The following is a 21,458-nucleotide window of genomic DNA, read 5'->3' on the forward strand; positions in this document are numbered from 1 at the left end:
ATTGCTGCACACAGAAAGCTGCCAGTCAGTGGTGAGATGGGATATGCATCATAACTGCAGCATGCAGACTAGCAAGTGACACATCGCTGGAATCAGGGTCTCAGGCATCTGCTCCACACACCACGTCCCTTGACAATATTGGGACATTGCTTATGTTACTTGAACGCTGCAGGAGCCACTGATGGTTTCAACCTTCACAGTTCCATCACATGTGTAGATGGAACATCTCATCATCAACAAACATCAATTTTACTTATTTCTACATGCAGCTGTCAGCTAATATTCACAGTAGCTCACAGAAGATTTCACCGCCTGTAAAAGCTCCGTTTGATAGAACATACTGAAGGACATATCTACACATATGAGACTGTAACTGAACAGGATCAGACCACAACTATTCATGCTGCTGCCTGTCAGCGTGCTGTCACCTCCTCTCTGGCTCGCACAGTGCTGCTGCCTGTCAGCTCCATCTCTCCTCTATGACACAGCACACACAAGACTACAGAGAGGAGGGCTTTCAGTTTAGGGCTGTCACCCCAAACGACACTGCTGTAAGGGCAGAAGTCACATTATGTATTCCTGGTAGACTGCTCAGGCTAGAGAACTTCCCACTGAAAGAGAGTGGATGACCAGGAATGGTTTGGGAACCATTGCATAAAAATAACCCAAAATCAGTAAGGACATAAGAAGCACCAGGGATACAAGTCTATGCCTTGGATTTATATTTTGATAACAAGAAACATACACAATGGCAGAAAATCTGTCCTTGTTATATGATGGACACACAGCTACATGGTTCATACGTTGCTTTCCACAGGTGAGTTTGAACGAGCATCACATGCTTGAAACAAGATTGCTTGCCAACATTTTTGTCTGGCCCATTATTCGGGTTTTGTGTGAAATTATGTCTAATTTGCCTTTTTTCTGTTTTTTTTGGGGTTGTTCCAATACACACAAAGGAAATAAACGTTTGTAATTACTATCATTTCCTAGGAGAAATACTTTATATTTTCTGAAACAATTTCAAGGGTGCTAACACTTTTGGCCATGACACTATGTGCCTCGGAGTCTTCTGCAATGAACATGCCTCCAGCCCCTCCTGTGACGTATATGCCTCCAGTGTCACCTGTGACTTATATGCCCCCAACTTCTCCTGTAACCTATATGCCCCCCGCATCTCCTGTGACCTATATACCCCCAACGTCTCCTGTGACCTATATGCCCCCCGCATCTCCTGTGACTTATATGCCCCAGCGCCTCCTGTGACGTATATGCCCCAAGCGTCTCCTGTAACGTATATACCCCAAGCGTCTCCAGTGACTTATATGCCTCCAGCGTCTCCTGTAACGTGTATGCCCCCCCATGTCTCCTGTGACTTATATGCCCCCAACGTCTCCTGTGACCTATATGATCCCGCGTCTCATGTGACGCATATGACCCACCCATCTCCTGTGACCTATATGACCCACGCATATCCTGTGACATATATGCCCCCAGCGTCTCCTGTGACTTATTTGCCCCATGTCTCCTGTGACCGATATACCCCCGTCTCCTGTGACCTATATGCCCCCCGCGTCTCCTGTGACGTATATGCCCCCCGCGTCTCCTGTGACCTATATGCCCCCAGCGTCTCCTGTGACTTATTTGCCCCATGTCTCCTGTGACCTATATGCCCCCCGCGTCTCCTGTGACGTATATGCCCCCAGCGTCTTTTGTGACTAATATGCCCCCTGCGTCTCCTGTGACCTATATGCCCCCAGCGTCTCCTGTGACCTATATGCCCCCAGCGTCTCCTGTGACCTATATGCCCCACGCATCTCCTGTGACCTATATGACCCATGCATCTCCTGTGACCTATATGACCCATGCATATCCTGTGACATATATGCCCCCAGCGTCTCCTGTGACCTATATGCCCCCAGCGTCTCCTGTGACCTATATGCCCCCAGCGTCCCCTGTGACCTATATGCCCCCAGCGTCTCCTGTGACCTATATGCCCCCAGCGTCTCCTGTGACCTATATGACCCACGCATCTCCTGTGACCTATATGACCCATGCATCTCCTGTGACCTATATGACCCATGCATATCCTGTGACATATATGCCCCCAGCGTCTCCTGTGACCTATATGCCCCCAACGTCTCCTGTGACCTATATGATCCCGCGTCTCCCGTGACCAATATGCCCCCCGTGTCTGTGACCAATATGCCCCCCGCGTCTTCTGTGACGTATATGCCCCCCGCGTCTTCTGTGACGTATATGCCCCCCGCGTCTCCTGTGACGTATATGCCCCCCGCGTCTCCTGTGACGTATATGTCCCCAGCCCCTCCAGTGACGTAAGATGAAACAAAATTTTACTCTGAGATTTTGCTAACAAATCTAAAGAGTACTGGAGCTTTTAATTTCCTACATATACATAGACCTACTTTGGTTTACAAGGGAGCACTACACAACGTGATGTGTGTACTACTGAATTGCAGGAATTCGGATTGCAGATAATAAGTATTACCGTTTGCCAAATTTGATCTTGTTCCTCTCTCTCAAAGTCAGGAATTGCCATTTTACAAATGAATCGTAATATGGGTTGACATCAGTGGTAATGAAGGAACGACGCCAGTCGACCTAGAAATGAAGGAACAATATGCAGTGTGTCAACTGGCAAATTTCTAAACAGGTGCGGGTCCACCATTAATGGTTAACACAATACATGACATTGTGCAGCAGAGAAAGGACAGTGGACATTTGAGAACATCTGTTGGGACAGAGAACATATGACACTTTCGGGGGTAAACCATGGAATCATATAAATGAAGGTCTTCTGTAAGTAACGCCGACAGCAGAGTAGACAGGTGCGAGGCATTCTCCAGGGACTTGACCGGTAGACAACCAGGATAGCTCAAATAATCCTGGCTGCATTCATTTTTTTAATAGAGACAAATTAATCAAAACATGGCCGTGTAGATTAATAGTAAAAAAAATGTAACCTCTTGCAAACATGGATGCCTGTGCATGTGCAGAAGCTGAGCTTGCTTAATACATGAAGGTGCCAGCTGTGTTATACAGTTGGCATTTACCTGTAACTGCACTGCAAGGTACCTCATAGGTCAAGTAAGGGGTTAAACACCTCAGTGTTTTGGATCAATGTGTCACCAGCATTTGGTCCATGTCTCAGTTTAAAAAAAAAAAAAAAGTGTTCAAAATCGTATGGAGCCCATATTGCTACAAACAAACCTACAGATTGTCACAAGAAAAAAGGTCCACGCAGCTTAACAGAAAAAGAAAGGTTACACGTCTCAGAATATGGTGACCATTTTTGGTTTTTTTAACTGATTTTTCTGTTTTATAAACCAGTAAATATTAATTTATATAAAGTTTCTTACCACTGCCATTTTACTGATCAACAGAATAAAGTTACCAGCTAATTTTTGACCGCACATTGAACTCCATAATAACAAAACCTGAGAAACAGAGGTCGAATTTTAATTTTTTTCACCCTATTTTTTTCAGTATATTATATGGTGACATAAATTGTGATATTCAAAACTATAACTCATCCTGCAAAAAAAGGCCCGATATGGTCAGTAGTTAAAAATGTAACTTTCAAGTTAAAAAACAAAAACTAGGAGTCCGGGAGTAAAAAACAAAAGCAAAGAAAGTAAAAAATAACTGTGGTAGCAAGGGGTAAAGATACTACTTCAAGCACTTTCTGATTAGGTCACTGTGAAATGCCCACCAGTTGATGGCTCAGCAGGAGAGGTGGGGTTGTTTTTTTTGTTTTTTTTATAAAAGTGATCATAAAAAATGATAAATCAGAACTGGTGCCTCCCAGCCGCAGGTATCTCAGGTTTACCTTTGTTTGCTTGTTCTGCTCAAATTAAACAGTAACTAAATCTTCAGCAGCTTTTTATATATGTTACAGGCACTTTAATTACCTGCAGAATGGTGGGGATCCCCAAACAATCTCTCAAAAGTCCCCAAGAAGTATGCAGCTCCTGAATGAGCATGTCCACAGAGTATGGACATAATAGGAAAAACAAGCTTTGTAGCTCTGGAAGGAGATGTGCACTTCTCTGAGACTTTTGAGTGGTTGGTAGGGGTCTCAGGAGCCAGACGCCAACTGATCTGTAGGACATTAAAGTTCCTGCAACATTACAAAAAAAAAAAAAAAACACACGAAGAAAGTTTAATTACTCTTTAATCATATGCCAGGCTGAGGAGATAAGATATTATCGCATTCTGGTTCATGAGCCCAAGTCAAAAAAGTTCAGAAGCTCCAATCTAGGCAATCCTGGAGTCTATGTGCAAACTTTCTTTACTTGTAATCTTATGTGGCACACTATGGAATTACGTGTCTGTTACATTTACAGCATTAAACATAAGCTTACCTTTAATCCCATACTCTTCAGGTCTTCTACTGTCAAAGGGGGGAAATATCCGAGCCAGTGTTCAGCCTCAGAAAAGCTCACGATCTCTTCATCGGACAGCCCGAGAGACTTCATTATTCCCCACTGGTATTTGGATGAACCACTCTTTGCTGCGGCTTTACTCTGCAAATTGGCAAAGATTAATTTTTAGAACGGATATGGCACACACATAGCGATGAGCGAACGTGCACCTCGGAATAGGTGTTATCTGAGCATGCTCAGGTGCTAACCGTGTGTCTTCGCTGTGCCCGAAATATATGTTCGCCTGCATGTCTCACGGCTGATCGACAGCTGTAACACATGCAGAGATAGCCTAACGAACAGACAACCCCTGCATGGGTTGCAGATGTCGAACAGCCGCGGGACTCAAACAGATTCTTCAAGAGGAACAGTACGACAGTGAACTCTCGCACCCACTGACCCCCTTCACTCATTCTTTACCTTTTTGCCCTTAGCTTTGTCCTTAATAACAACTTCATCCTCCTTCTTAGATGACGGTTCTTCGTCTTCCTCCTCCTCCTCAGGAAACTGTGGTGGGCAGCCATACAACTCCATTTCTCTCTTCAGCTTATCTGCACATGCCTGCCAGAAGGAACCATGGTACATGACCATAGCGGGAGCAATTCACTGGATCTCACCATTCTGACCGATACGCACCTTGATGGGCATGCCGGTACAATGGAGCCCGAATGGGAACAGACAGGTCTTCCCCTTCAGCCTCTGGAAGCCTAAAGAAAACTAAACATACAGGAAGACAGACTAGTGATCTGAAGGCTCAGTATGGGTCATGTGACAGATTATTTTAATATGTATTAATAATGTAAATGTTTTAATAACATTTTCTCTCTTCTTTTTCATTTTAAAGTGGTTATACAAAAAAAAGATGAAATTTGTAAAAAGCCAATTATTTTAACACTAGGGACTAATGGTGGGATGGCTTTTACGTTTTTTTATCAAAACAACGTTAATTAAGTGTCCTATGTTATTTTCATGCACTATTGACAATTATTTACTTATTGCAGGATATTTGCTCAGTGTACTTTTATCTTTTTGTCTGCTTAGTGGCCAGTGTGAACATGCGCCTACAACTTACATGCACACCAACTTATAGTCCAGTCCTTTTCTTGCAGGTTTACAATGGGAGTTCTGCAGTTAACAAGTTATGTGGAAACTTCCCTTAAAGGGCATCTGTCACCAGGTTCATGCTTCCCAGAATGAGGGCAGTATACAATAGGGACAGAGACCATGATTCCAGCAATGTGTCACTTACTGGGCTGCTTAATGTAGGTAGATTTGATAATAATGTTTTATTTGCTTGTATTCTCAATGATTAGCTCAATCCCGCCATGCCTGGGTCATTGATTGCCAACACTGTGCTTAAAGGGGTTTTCTCATCTCCAAGATCCTATACCAATATGTAGTAGGTGTAATAATAATAATATTAGCAAATACCTCCAGTTAAAAATGTAGTGTAGTTCTTCTGATTCACTATGTCTCTTTCCTCACATGCAGGCATTACAGGACCTTAGGTATCCATGGTTACGAGCACTAGCAACTAGCTAAGTAACTGTCACTATATCAGTGGTCATAACCATGGATACCTAAAGTCCTGCAATGCCTGCACATGACCTAAGGTCCTGCAATGCCTGCACATGACCTAAGGTCCTGCAATGCCTGCACATGACCTAAGGTCCTGCAAATTACCTAAGGTCCTGCAATGCCTGCACATGACCTAAGGTCCTGCAATGCCTGCACATGACCTAAGGTCCTGCAATGCCTGCACATGACCTAAGGTCCTGCAAATTACCTAAGGTCCTGCAATGCCTGCACATGACCTAAAGTCCTGCAATGTCTGCACATGACCTAAGGTCCTGCAATGCCTGCACATGACCTAAGGTCCTGCAAATTACCTAAGGTCCTGCAATGCCTGCACATGACCTAAGGTCCTGCAATGCCTGCACATGACCTAAGGTCCTGCAATGCCTGCACATGACCTAAGGTCCTGCAATGCCTGCACATGACCTAAGGTCCTGCAAATTACCTAAGGTCCTGCAATGCCTGCACATGACCTAAAGTCCTGCAATGTCTGCACATGACCTAAGGTCCTGCAATGCCTGCACATGACCTAAGGTCCTGCAAATTACCTAAGGTCCTGCAATGCCTGCACATGACCTAAGGTCCTGCAAATTACCTAAGGTCCTGCAATGCCTGCACATGACCTAAAGTCCTGCAATGTCTGCACATGACCTAAGGTCCTGCAATGCCTGCACATGACCTAAGGTCCTGCAATGCCTGCACATGACCTAAAGTCCTGCAATGTCTGCACATGACCTAAGGTCCTGCAATGCCTGCACATGACCTAAGGTCCTGCAAATTACCTAAGGTCCTGCAATGCCTGCACATGACCTAAGGTCCTGCAATGCCTGCACATGACCTAAGGTCCTGCAATGCCTGCACATGACCTAAGGTCCTGCAATGCCTGCACATGACCTAAGGTCCTGCAATGCCTGCACATGACCTAAGGTCCTGCAAATTACCTAAGGTCCTGCAATGCCTGCACATGACCTAAAGTCCTGCAATGTCTGCACATGACCTAAGGTCCTGCAATGCCTGCACATGACCTAAGGTCCTGCAAATTACCTAAGGTCCTGCAATGCCTGCACATGACCTAAAGTCCTGCAATGTCTGCACATGACCTAAGGTCCTGCAATGCCTGCACATGACCTAAGGTCCTGCAATGCCTGAACATGACCTAAGGTCATGCAATGCCTGCACATGACCTAAGGTCCTGCAATGCCTGCACATGAGGAAAGAGACATAGCGAATCAAAAAAACTATACTAACTTTCTAATTGGAGATATTTGCTAATACTATTATTATACCTAATACATAATGGGATAGGACCTTGAAGATGGAAATACCCCGTTAAATCGAAAGCTGCTAGTCTATGGTGGGCGGTGGTGATACCCAGCTGTTACAAATATCCCATCACTGAAAGGACTGGCAGAGCTGCAGCACAAAAACAGTTTATCAAAATTACAGCAAGCAGCCCAATAAGTGACACATTGCTGGAATCGAGATCTCTGCCCCTATTTCATGTGGCTCTCAATCTGCAACATAAACTTAATGGCAGATTCTCTTTATCACTGCGTTTCTATGTAAATTGCAAAAAAGTTGTACATTCTAGACAAGTCATAGTTGTCTTAAAAATTATGGGGGAAAATCCATTTTTAATATGCAGAAAAAGTTGCAACTTGAGCAAAATGTGACGTTAAACATGAGACAGTTGACCTACCACGATAGCATGATTTTGGCCTAATTTATCATTGTGGTGCAACATTTGATAACTATGGACTGGAAGCGTTAAAGTGAGTACACAAAACATTGGTGGCAATATGGGCGAGCAACGCGAGAAAGCCACATACGGGAAGACAAACATAACGAGGTAGCTCCTGAATATCTTACCTCGCACTTAGACAGGGAGAAGGTGTGGCCCAGGTGAAGACGTCCATTCATGTAAGGATATGGAAAAGTCACCAGGTACTTGTCTTTGCTGGGACAGAAGGAACATAATCATTAGAATGAATGAGAAGCTCATTCTATACGTCAGACAGCTGAGGCTGTCCTTTCACATACATGTCCGTGCCCTGGTGGCAGGGGCCGTACAGCACAGCATTCAATTCCCACCAAGGACAACATCTACAAAGAGTTTGCATGTTCTCTCAGTGTTTGGGTGGTTTCCTCTAAGATCTAAGGTGTAGAAACATTCTGATTCTCATCTTGTGGAGAAGTTCTTGACTCCATTTTCTGGGACAAAGTTGGCCTAATTTTTGCAAGTTACTTGACGTATCTCTATAAACTAAATTTTGGAATTATGCAAACATGAAGAGGAAAACAACAGTGATTGATGCTATGCAGTTGTGGTTTGTAGGACAGGATAACTTTTTGATTAATTCATTTAATATACAGACTGTAAAGGAGATTATGCTGAATAAAATAGTATTACCGTACTTCAAAAACAGGTTTTTTAGGCTAGGCCAACTATACTGTACATAAATAGACCCTTATACATCTGGATGTGCCATTAACAAAAGATAAAACAAATATATTTGGTACTCACCATAAAATCTTTTTTGAATCAGTAGGAGAAGCAACAACAAATGACTATATATAAAAGGCATAACTGAGGAACTCGGGCCCAACAGAGGCACCAAACAAGAGTGGATGCTGTGTCCTCAATGAAGGTTCCAAGAAAGAAATCTTTCTTTATCACTTCATTGTGATACAGGTAACCATGGGCTATCCTAAAGCAGTCTCAAGGGAGGGAACAGAAGAACATGCTCAAATAAAGTTGGACGACGACAAACGTCACTTGCAACACCTTTTTACCTAGGCCGGCATCAGCTGAGGCGTAGGTATGCACCCTGTAGAATCTTGTGAATGTATGAAGGGAAGACCTTGCACATCTGGGTTGTAGAAGCCTGGTGGCGAACGGCCCAGGAGGCTCACACCATCTAGGGTCGAGTGAATCCTCAATTCTGGAGTGGGTGATCTATCCTTAACTCAATAAGCCTCCAGTAGACCCAAGCAGATCCAGTGATCGATAGACTTGAAAGCAGGGAGTCCCTTACGATGACCCTCGGAAATGACAAGGCATCCGAACGTCTAAAGGATGATGTTCTTGACAGATAATTAGGGCTCTAACTAGGTCCAGAATGTATAGAGACCCTTGAAGAGGGCAGACAGGCGATGGGACGAAGGAAGGACGGACAATGTCCTCATTGATATGGAATGGGGAAACAACCTTGGGAAGAAATGAGGGAACCGGTTGTAGGACCGCCATGTTTTGGTAGAACACGAGAAAAGGCAAGTGGCACGAGAGAGATGTGAGGATGCAATGTCCTGGATGGGTTCAAAAGGGAGGTACCGGAAACACGCTCAGAGTTAAAGGGAATCTGTCACCCCCTGGACGCTCTTAAGCTCTAGTTGAAATGTAGTGATGGACAAATAGAGTTTTAATATTTTATGTTAATGATTTCTTCCAGGCTCCGGGACGTGAAGTGCCTGGTTGAAATCCCTGCCTCCTGACTCCATTATAAAACCACCCTCCTCCCATGAACGTCACACTATCCAGTGACATGCAGTTGTGGTACCGTAATTCCATGCCTGCGCCCTGCACTCAAGCTGTTCTGGGTACCTTAGCCTTCCATCTATAGGCAGTGTATTCATCCTGTTTCTGCGCAGGGAAGTCACTGCGTAGGATGCTTAGGCTGGGGAAGAGAGGTACTCTTACCACCAATGGTGTCTGAGATGAGCTGATCCAGCTTAGATCCCAAGAGTCTTACTTCCTTGAAGGGAAGATTGGTAAGGGACTTTTGGGATGCTGGGTCCACATTCTAGGCCTTGATCCAGAGTATCCAGCGTATGGATACAATATTGCTAGTTACACGGACGAACAGCTGTCAGTGGCAAGAGACGCGGCAAGAAAATATTTTCCTGCATGGGCAATCTGGTCCACAAGATCAGCCAGTTCTTCCGGTAAGGCCGCTGATACGATGCACTGCCAAAGTAATTTTGCCCAGCCAAAAAACGACTTTTGTACCCATGTGGAAGCGAAAGGTGGGACAGAGAGAGGCACTAGCAGCCTCAAACGCGGAACTGGCTAGGACTTCAGTCTGTCTGTCAATGAAATCCTTGAGAGAGGAACCATCAGGGAGTGACATCAAAGTGTTGGCGGACAGGCGCGAGACTGGCGGATCCAAGGCCGGGAATTCTTCCCATTTGCTGAGACGATCAGGCCAGAAAAGATATAAGATACCCTCCTGTTTTCCACCTGGGAAGCTCTTTTCCAGGTGCTCCCACTGTTTGGTAAAGATTCCCTCAAATTTCTTGTGGTTGGAAAACACCCGGGGTTGGGTGCTTTGACTTTTTGAATGAGATGGAGTGATCATGAAAAGGATATTCCTCGTCCTTAATATTGAGGGTCTGGTTGACGTCAGAGATGAAGCTGTCGACCATATCCTGGAGTTTAGAAGTTTGGTCCATGTCAGGATCTGATACTGACTCAGAAGAAACATCAGACCCAGGGGCCACCTCAGGAAAGGAGGAGTGGGATACCATGGGAATCCTGGAGTATGTGGAAGTAGAAGGGGAAGACAAAGAGCAGGACTGTGCCAATTTCTTGGAACTTATCCTTGATCTGCCATGTTGAGGGTGGTGTGTGGGTGCCTGCGATTCGTCCTGAAAAACTATCAAAGCACTTGTGGTGGCTGAAAGGATAGGTAAATGTTCTAGGACCTGTATCAGGGACTGAGACACCTTGCTTAGGTTACCGAGAAATAGCAACAGCCCTCTCTGGAGGAGGGGGTGTGCTCTCATCCCGGTAGGTGGCAAGCTCCTGTGAGGCTTGCATGGTGAAAGGGCTGCAATTTAGGCAGAAAGCCGAGGCACAACTTGTGGGCCACTTTTTTTTGTAGAGGGCACAGTGAATGATAGTAGAGTAGGGATGGGAGCGAGACTCCCTAGGTCTGTGCATATGTAGAGGCCTGAGGCTGAGGGCTACGCTTAGGAGAAAAAAACACCCTGGTCAGAGCCTACCTGGTCCTTGATGCACAATCTCCATCTGAGCTGGTCTGTGCGCTTGTTGGGAAGAAAGCAGGTCCTGCAATAACGTCGCTGTGGAGTAACTGCTGGAGCTGCAATACCGCCGGAGGAAGAGTGAAGAAAGGGGCTCAGACCAGGCTCACTGTGAGGAGAAAAACAAGTGCTCCCATAGGAGGGAAAGCGCGAATGTGAGCCCTCGACCACCGATTGGCTGGCGTGCACAAGGAGGGGCGGGTACAGAGGAAGTGGAGGCTTTCGAAGGCCAGGAAGTAAATTTTGCTCTACACGTAGGGAAAAAAAACCACGTGCTGGAAAGGAGATAGGAGCTGAGCCATCCACTTTTCTTACTGATACCCCTCTGCCTCGAAGAGGAACTGTGGCGAAAGGGAGGAACAGTACCTGTCTGGTAAAAGTCCCGATTCATTCTTCCCTATACACAGGATGGCATAAGGAGCCCCCAAGGTGAGAAAGGGGTCACTGGAAAAGGCATCCCCCTTTCCACACCGTCGTAGTCCCAGACGGTGCAGAAGACGGTGTCGACGCTGAGGAGGGGGAAGACCACTGAGGATTGACCACTGTCTTCCTACCGGCACAGCTCTGAGGAGAGGGCTGGGCTGGGGAAATGGCAACCTAAGACACGGTTGAAGTGTCAGGGGGTAAGGTTCTTCCCTGCAGACCAGAGCGGGTACAATGTGGACAGCACCACACTGTTCTTTCAATCGCTTATTTTGTGAAAACAGGGCGAGGCGTTACACCCTCTTAGGCTACGTTCACATTTGCGCTGTTGGGCGCAGCGTCGACGCATACCGACGCATGCGTCATCCGCCCCTATCCTTAACATGGGGGGGCGCATGGACATGCGCTAGTATGCGTTGTATTGCGTTTTACGAGGCATGCGTCATATTGATGCACAGACAGGGCACAGAGGACGCTACTTGCGCCGAAATTCCTGCTCTATACGATCTTATGACAACGCATGCGTCGCAAAACGCTGCGTTGTGTACATGCGTTGTTGGTTGCGTCACCGACGCTGCGCCCAACAACGCAAATGTGAACGTTACCTTACCCTGAAGAGAAGAATCTAAAAAACTAAGGGAGAGGATTAATAAAAACACAACAAGGAGACATAAGGAGAAAAAGAGAAAAAGAAGGGATCTGGAATCCGATCCAGGTCTGCCTCCGACTGACACTAAGCTAAAAACTGACTAATTTTGTGCCGGTCGGTGGGTGTACGCCGCTGAGGAGGAGCTAACTTTTTTTTGCCTAGTGTCAGCTTCTTACCAACAGCAGCATACACCCATGGTTACCTGTTAACACTGTAGCTACCTGTATTTTCTACTAACACAATCAATTGTTGTCATTAGGAAGATACAAGAGGTGCCCTTTCCACTAATACACTAGATGGAATTTACCTGTTCTGATTGTCAGAAGCATTGACTTCAAAAACCTTCTGACTCTCCCATTGTGCCTGAATATCCTTTTCAATTTTCTTAAGGAAGTCAACCTTCGCCGTTCCCTTTCGTTCCTTTTAAAGCAACAGATAAAAGTGGGAGGGCATTAGAAATCACAAAACGTTACAACAATAGAGCAGAATCTCAAATGAAAGAGCAATAGCACCAATGACCCAATTGCTGCACAAGCTACACTCACCCAGGTGGAGTGAGATGGGACAAGTATAGGTGCCATTAAGTGGTGCCGGGCGATCTTGGATGAGTACAAGCCCACTGAATGAGATTTAGGATACAGTACTGCGATAACACTGCATTTATACACTAGTCCTAATTGCTGTAATGTAGAAACCTTAATGCTGAGCATTAACGGTAAAGGTCACCGCAAATCTGCAAATGGCACTGCGTATACAACGGGCAACGTGAGAAAGGTCTTCTAAGGAAGTCTGCGTACTAGATAAATCTAAGAAGCATGATCATAACGTAAATATAACAACTTAATAAAGTGTGATCAACATCAAAACATTCCAAAAGTTAGGAAACTTAATGAAGTTGTCCACTCAATGGAGGGCCCTGTAGAAAATAAAAGCAGCAGCGCCATTTTAGTGATGGTCGATGCTGCTGTTCCCGGCAGGAGACGTGACCGCAGTGGCCTTTACTATTGTACTGAACGTTGATCACTCTCTATTAGCACCTGGGCATGCTAGGATAACACCTTACCAAAGCACGCTCGCTCATCACTACTAATAACCCATGACTTCTCCACGTCATAGTAAATATATCCTAGGGACAGTGCTGGTGTATGAAGCGGGCACAAGAGCTGAGCCTGCATGATATACAGCAAGTGTTGGTTGACTTAAAGTGCCAAAAATGACTCTAAGGCTAGGTTCAGATTGCGTTAGTGCAATCCGTTTAGCGCCTAGCGCTAGCGGATTGCGCTAACGCAATGTGTTGTAAAGGGGTCACGTTAAACGTCTCCGCTCTCGCAGATCGGAGATCTGCGAGAGCGGGGAACGGACCGCGGGCGCGCCTCGGACGCTGCAAGCAGCGTCCGCGGTGCGCCACAAAACACCGGCACATCGCTAGCGCGTGCCGAAAATGGCACACGCTAGTGATGCGCGTCCCCATTGCTGTTAATGGGCACGCTAACGGACGCGTTGCACGGCGTTAATTTCACTGTGCAACGCTGTCCGTTAGCGCGGTCCCATTAACACAATGGGAACCTAGCCTTAGAATTTGTATTATGGCAAGAAAAAAGCAGCTAAGTAAGGAAAAAGGGAATTACACTTACCGGTAATTCGGTTTCCAGGTAGTCCCTCAGGACAGCACCCTGGAGGACGTCCTTCCTTGACCTATAGCGGGACAGGATCATAGAGAGGTTAAAAGGACCCTCCCACCTCCACCCTCCAGTGTTGTTTCAAAGTACCACCGAAGGATGGAAATAAATGGTCTATACATGCCCTTACAAACAAGTGTGTAGTAAACCCTTTAACGCCTCCGTCTTAATTTCGAGCCATGGTGACCCAAAGGATGAACGATCTGCCGGTACCTTAATCCCGTGCAAGCCTAAAAAGGGAACATAAGGGAGGGAACTATGGGTGCTGTCCTGAGGGACTACCTGGAAACCGAATTACCGGTAAGTGTAATTCCCTTTTTCCATTACGTCCCTCAGGACAGCACCCTGGAGAATACCAAAGCAACTCTCCCAGGGTGGGTACAGAAGCCAGGAATCAAAGTCCAAGGCAAAAACCGGACTAGATGATAAATAAATGATCTGAAAGATCAGAAAAACCATAGATATCTAAAGAGATCCGCAAAGAGAAACACCGTAGTGTCTGATATACATCTATAATGGCCAATTTCAGTATGAAATGTGGTAAACGAAATAAGCATCAGAAGTAGAGAGTGAAATACACCCATTGTACTCCAATACCAATAATGAACCACAGCAAGTTATTTATTGTGATAGATACTTATAGACATCACAGCCCCAGAATAGGGTTAGAAAACCTTATTGCCCAGCAAAATATGATGAAAGTCCCAGCCACCACACAATGAGGACTGTACCGACCAATAATAAGCTCCATGTGCTTATAACAGGACTGTTCCTTCTGGGCTCAGGTTAAGCCTTGGTTACAGACCAGCTTACCATACTACAAGGAGACCTGCAGGACAGAGGCCCTGGACTGCGGGAAGATCAAACCAATAACAGTTAGTACATGGATAATGGCAGAGCATTGGGATGTACGCACATTACTCATCCAGGAGATCACGTCTATTCCAAATCCTTAGATGTCTAACCCCAAGTAAGGGTTATATATTGTTGAAACTAAGGAATACACCATCCGGCAGGTAATATCTCCTGCCATTACCAACGTCGGGCTTCTCTTTAGAAGCGCTGAAAGAAACGTGGATCATTACTCCTGTTTTACTGATGTTAGACACAGGGAGTCTGGACTCTGAATCGATGAAGGTGGTGGTGAAGGTGGTGCTAGTAAAATCTTCCGACACTTGAAATTATTCGAAACTGCATTTATACGAGTCATTGGTCCAGACATTATAAGTATGTCAACTTATTTGTCCATATCTGCATATACGCACATACATATCCCAAGAGGCAATCTTCTCAGGGATCTTTATACACTCAGACTGCCATTGTGGGAGTAACCATAATCCATGGCTAGAGAAAAGTAGGTTTCTTCCTCATCACAGAGGGAGATTATCTACTGTGAGGCAGTGAGACTATGGGGTCTTAACTGTAAGAGCCCTGGATACAGATTCATTTATCTTAGGAGCCGTGACTGCTGTAAGAGCCTCGAGATTGGGATCCTCTGCCACAGGACACAGTGCTGCTGCTTCACCACAAGGTACAGAAGGCAGTGCTGATGTCCCTGGTAAACATAACGCAACAGACTTATGGGACAAGAATCTGTCCGATTGCCAAATGTGGAGTTTGGGAAGGATTAATAATAACAACAATAAACTTTATTTATATAGTGTCAATATATATCGCAGTGCTTTACAGTTTGACAGTTTCAAACACAGTCATAAGTAACAACCACATAATAATTAAAGCAAAATAAAACGACCCTGCTTGTGAAAGCTGACAATCTACAATGAGGCGGGGAAGATACAAAGTACAGGTGTGTATCAACAATATTTTATTTACAATGATGGCCAGCCATCTTCAGGGGGTGGGGGATAGATGGAGACAGTGAATGGGCTACACACACATAAAATTACTGATTAGGGAACGTGATAGGCCGCTCTGAACAAATGTGTCTTAAGGGAGCGCCTAAAACTATGCAAATTGTAGATGGTCCTAATATCTTAGGGCAAAGCATTCCGAGGCGGAAGGAATCCTTACTTCCAACTCGTGGGATCTTCCACTCCCAGGACAGAAGTATGTCCTTTTATAGGATTATAGGATGTACCAAAATGACATATGTCATCTTATAAAGCTAATTATGTAATAGACTTGCCTTTAGCACTCAAGGTAGAACCTACCTGAGAGATCTGTTCCAAACAGAAGAAATGCAAATTTTACTAAGCCAATTCAAGCATATCTGTTTGCTTGACTAAGCCCTGTTGTAAAGAAAGAAGTAAAGGTACCTTCACACATAACGATATTGTTAACAATATCGTTGCTATTTGTGACGTAGCAACGATATCGTTAATGAAATCGTTATGTGTGACAGCGACCAACGATCAGGCCCCTGCTGGGAGATCGTTGGTCGCTGAACAAAGTCCAGAACTTTATTTCGTCGCTGGACTCCCTGGAGACATCGCTGGATCGGCGTGTGTGACACCGATCCAGCGATGTCTTCACTGGTAACCAGGGTAAACATCGGGTAACTAAGCGCAGGGCCGCGCTTAGTAACCCGATGTTTACCCTGGTTACCATGCTAAAAGTAAAAAAAAACAAACACTAGATACTTACCTACCGCTGTCTGTCCTCCAGCGCTGTGCTCTGCACTCCTCCTGTACTGGCTGTGAGCCGGAAAGCAGAGCGGTGACGTCACCGCTCTGCTTTCCGGCTCACAGACAGTACAGGAGGAGAGCAGAGAAGCAGAGCGCAGCGCTGGAGGACAGACAGCGGTAGGTAAGTATCTAGTGTTTGTTTTTTTTTACTTTTAGCATGGTAACCAGGGTAAACATCGGGTTACTAAGCGCGGCCCTGCGCTTAGTTACCCGATGTTTACCCTGGTTACCGGCATCATTGGTCGCTGGAGAGCGGTCTGTGTGACAGCTCTCCAGCGACCAAACAGCGACGCTGCAGCGATCCGAATCGTTGTCGGTATCGCTGCAGCGTCGCTTAGTGTGAAGGGGCCTTAACAGAAGCTGGATCTGGGTCCGAAAACACAAGGACTCCATATCTGGAGTTGAGGCCCAAGACACTAATGTGAAGTTGTAGGCCGAAGATACAATGTGCGGCCACACAACAAGGCACCAGACAGAAGGTCTGACCCATTGGCTCACAGCCAGAGGCGAAAAAGGCACCAAGTCCGGCACACTAATGATACCCCCTGCACTGCAAAGGGCACCGAAACCCTATGATGCAAAATGATGCATATAGGAACTATGAGGCAATGAAGCAATATGATGCACAAAGTTACTAAGAAGTGCTATGATGCATATAGCAACTATGGAGAAATATGATGCACAAAGGCAACTTGAAGCACTATGATGCATATAGGAACAAAGAAGCAATATGATGCATGTAGGAACCATGAAGCAACCTGCTGAAAAATAATGCACAAAGGTAATATGAAGCGCTATGATGCATATAGGAACCATGAAGCAATATGCTGTACTATAATGCACAAAGGCAATATGAAGCGCTATGATGCGTATAGAAACCATGAAGCAATATGCTGTAATTTAGTGCACAAAGGCAATCGGAAGCACTATGATGCATATAGGAACAGTGATGCAAAATGATGCACAGAGTCACTATGAAGCGTAATGATTCACATAGGAACCATGAAGCAATATGATGCAGAAAGGCAATATGAAGCACTATGATGCATATAGGAACAGTGATGCAAAATGATGCAGAAAGGCAATATAAAGCACTATGATGCATATAGGAACAATGAAGCACCATGATGCATATAGGAACCATGAAGCAATATGATGCAATCTGATACATGAAGTAACTATGAAGCGCTATGATGCATATAGGAGCAATGAAGCACCATGATGCATATAGGAACCATGAAGCAATATGATGCAATATGATGCAATATGATACATGAAGTAACTATGAAGTGCTATGATGCATATAGGAACAATGAAGCACCATGATGGATATAGGAACCATGAAGCAATATAATGCAATATGATGCATGAAGTAACTATGAAGCGCTATGATGCATATAGGAACAATGAAGAAATATGATGTAATGATACATGAAGTGACTATGAAACAGTATGATGCCGTATGATGTCACAGAGGCACTCAGTATGATGCATAGATGTGCTATGATGCAGAATCATGCACAGAGGCAGTCAATATGATGCATAGAGGCACTATGCTGCAGTACTATGCACGGAGGCACTCAATATGATGCATAAAGGCACTATGATGCAGTACTATGCACGGAGGCACTCAATATGATGCATAGAGGCACTATGATGCAGTATTATGCACAGAGGCACTCAATATAATGCATAGAGGCACTATGATGCAGTATTATGCACAGAGGCACTCAATATAATGCATAGAGGCACTATTATGCAGTATTATGCACGGAGGCACTCAATATGATGCATAGAGGGCACTATGATGCAGTATTATGCCCGGAGGCACTCAATACGATGCATAGAAGCAGTATGATTAGGCCATGCCTGAAGGTGCCAAACAAGAGACCAGACTTACACTTTTAAGCAAAAGAGCAATCTATCAGAGTTCCAGATAAATCTCCACTCTGAACAGTACATCTCATTTGTCAGACTGACTCCACCCGAAGGAGCTAATTAATGAGCAGCAGCTGGAGGGCAGTCTTCATGGAGACAATGTGCCAATTTAACACCCTGTGTCCTCCTATGGATGAAGTAGTTAAGTTGCAAAGAAAAGTGAAACGCTTGCTTATTGAACCAGAAAATGGAAAGCATGCTTCCAAAAAAGTCACTCTGAAGCCCAATCATAAGGCTCTGTGCAGACAAGACCTGCAACAAACTGAAGTCCAGTCATGAGATGTAGCCTGGACGTATGGCCTCACCACAGCCTAGAGGTCCAAGGCCTAGCTCCAGGTACAGCTTTGGCACCAAGGCCTGAGACTAGAGTCAGCCCAGAGGCCCAGGCCATCAATGCAACATTAAACCATGCACTCACCTGTGCTGGCTCCATACCTGCTAGAAGACAGGGGGAGCTGGTAACGCCGAGAGCCTACCGTGGAAGGAAGCGGCGTCCCGTCAGAAATGCTGCATTACTGCCTGTGCCCCCTTCCGTGTTCCATCGTGGAACGCACGCCGATCCTAAGTGCCGGCGCTCCTCTGACGTCGGTCACTGGAAGCGCAATGGCCTTCTTCACCACATGACTTTCGGAAGTAGCGGTGTTTTGCTGGTCGGCGTCCGAGCCGAGAGCCCCCCACTGGGAGGAGGCGGCTCTACCCAGGAGCCTGTCCGCTCGACTGGTCTCTGGGGCTGAGGGACTCCCCACCCTGGGCTACTTGACAGGGGGAAGGATTGGACCTGCCGCACGATCCCCCTAAGCCCATTACACAGGCTGTTGGCTGAGGAACCTCTCAAAGAGGAGTCAGCCATGGTCCGTCTGACCAGGAAAAGGGAAGGCTGAGACCCCCGAACTCTGAGTCCATCTGGTACAGCACTGATAGCTGAGGGACCTCTACCCAGTGAGGTGTCAACCAAGGACCACTTGACAGGGGGAAGAGAATCCACAGGCTATCTTCGCTCTAGGAGCAACCTCTCATACAACCGTCCCTGTAGGGACAGGAAAAACACTGGAGGGTGGAGGTGGGAGGGTCCTTTTAACCTCTCTATGATCCTGTCCCGCTATAGGTCAAGGAAGGACGTCCTCCAGGGTGATGGCCTGAGGGACGTAATGGAAAAACGAGTGGCCATCATTACTTTAATAAATGAAGGGCAGTCAGTCCGAAAAATTGGGCAAACTTTGAAAGTGTCCCCAAGTGCAGTTACAAAAACCATCAAGCGCTACAAATAAACTGGCTCACATGAGGACCGCCCCAGGAAAGGAAGATCAAGAGTCACCTCTGCTTCTGAAGATAAGTTTACCAGTGGGTGTCACCAGTGGGTGTTACTGATCTGCCACCAGTGACAGCTGTCGTATTGGGGGTCTATACCCTGCCACCTGCCTGTCACCAGTGGGTATTACTGATCTGACACCAGTGAGAGCTGTCGTATTGGGGGTCTATACCCTGCCACCTGCCTGTCACCAGTGGGTATTACTGATCTGACACCAGTGAGAGCTGTCGTATTGGGGGTCTATACCCTGTCACCATTGGGTATTACTGATCTGACACCAGTGACACCTGTCGTATTGGGGGTCTATACCCTGCCACCTGCCTGTCACCAGTGGGTATTACTGATCTGACACCAGTGACAGCTGTCATATTGGGGGTCCATACCCTGCCACCTGCCTGTCACAAGTGGGTATTACTGATCTGACACCAGTGAGAGCTGTCATATTGGGGGTCCATACCCTGCCACCAGTGGGTATTACTGATCTGACACCAGTGACAGCTGTCGTATTGGGGGTCTATACCCTGCCACCTGCCTGTCACAAGTGGGTATTACTGATCTGACACCAGTGAGAGCTGTCATATTGGGGGTCCATACTCTGCCACCAGTGGGTATTACTGATCTGACACCAGTGACAGCTGTCGTATTGGGGGTCTATACCCTGCCACCTGCCTGTCACCAGTGGGTATTACTGATCTGACACCAGTGACAGCTCTCATATTGGGGGTCCATACCCTGCCACCTGCCTGTCACCAGTGGGTATTACTGATCTGACACCAGTGACAGCTGTCATATTGGGGGTCCATACCCTGCCACCTGCCTGTCATCAGTGGGTATTACTGATCTGCCACCAGTGACAGCTGTCATATTGGGGGTCCATACCCTGCCACCAGTGGGTATTACTGATCTGCCACCAGTGACAGCTGTCATATTGGGGGTCCATACCCTGCTCACCTGCCTGTCACCAGTGGGTATTACTGATCTGCCACCAGTGACAGCTGTCATATTGGGGGTCCATACCCTGCCACCTGCCTGTCACCAGTGGCTATTACTGATCTGCCACCAGTGACAGCTGTCATATTGGGGGTCCATACCCTGCTCACCTGCCTGTCACCAGTGGGTATTACTGATCTGCCACCAGTGACAGCTGTCATATTGGGGGTCCATACCCTGCCACCAGTGGGTATTACTGATCTGCCACCAGTGACAGCTGTCATATTGGGGGTCCATACCCTGCCACCAGTGGGTATTACTGATCTGCCACCAGTGACAGCTGTCATATTGGGGGTCCATACCCTGTCACCAGTGGGTATTACTGATCTGCCACCAGTGACAGCTGTCATTTAGGGGATTCTCAAAAAGTATCATTAGGGGTTCAGCTACATTATAATGAACTGTTCTCACTGCCAAACATGCAGTGCACTGTTCTGCCTTCTGTCCTGTGACCTCCTCCTCCACAACACAGCTGTATACAATGGACACCCATATACCCCCTAATAAGCCTGCTATGCGGGGGTCCCCCGGTACTGACCGTCATGGTGGCAGCTGTGCACAGCCCAGGCCGCTCACACTTGCTGGCTTCAACCCTTCTCTCACACACGTTGCCGGCTTCGAAGCGGAAACCAAGAGGTTTCCCTGCAAAGCATGCCGGGGATTGTAGTGCATGCCTACACCCAGCACATAACACCAGAATCATCCAGGACTACACTTCCCAGCATGCATCGGCAAGGAAATTGCATCAGCTTTATTGACAAACGG

General features: G+C 46.3%; 1 protein-coding gene across 1 annotated transcript in view; it reads right to left on the minus strand.

Moving 5' to 3' along the window:
- The window catches only part of LARS1 (leucyl-tRNA synthetase 1), a 95,886-nt gene extending 74,562 nt beyond the window's left edge, over positions 1 to 21,324 (minus strand). Inside the window, exons 1-7 of the mRNA XM_069764067.1 lie at positions 21,232 to 21,324; positions 12,440 to 12,552; positions 7,890 to 7,977; positions 5,082 to 5,162; positions 4,866 to 5,006; positions 4,386 to 4,547; positions 2,510 to 2,622 (exon numbers count right to left, since the gene is read on the minus strand). Coding sequence (XP_069620168.1) covers positions 2,510 to 2,622; positions 4,386 to 4,547; positions 4,866 to 5,006; positions 5,082 to 5,162; positions 7,890 to 7,977; positions 12,440 to 12,552; positions 21,232 to 21,237 — 704 coding nt within the window. The 5' untranslated portion in view covers positions 21,238 to 21,324. The remainder of the gene's footprint in view (positions 1 to 2,509; positions 2,623 to 4,385; positions 4,548 to 4,865; positions 5,007 to 5,081; positions 5,163 to 7,889; positions 7,978 to 12,439; positions 12,553 to 21,231) is intronic.
- Positions 21,325 to 21,458: the final 134 nt, after the last annotated feature.

Source organism: Ranitomeya imitator, chromosome 4, assembly GCF_032444005.1.
Source record: "Ranitomeya imitator isolate aRanImi1 chromosome 4, aRanImi1.pri, whole genome shotgun sequence".
NCBI lineage: Eukaryota > Metazoa > Chordata > Amphibia > Anura > Dendrobatidae > Ranitomeya > Ranitomeya imitator.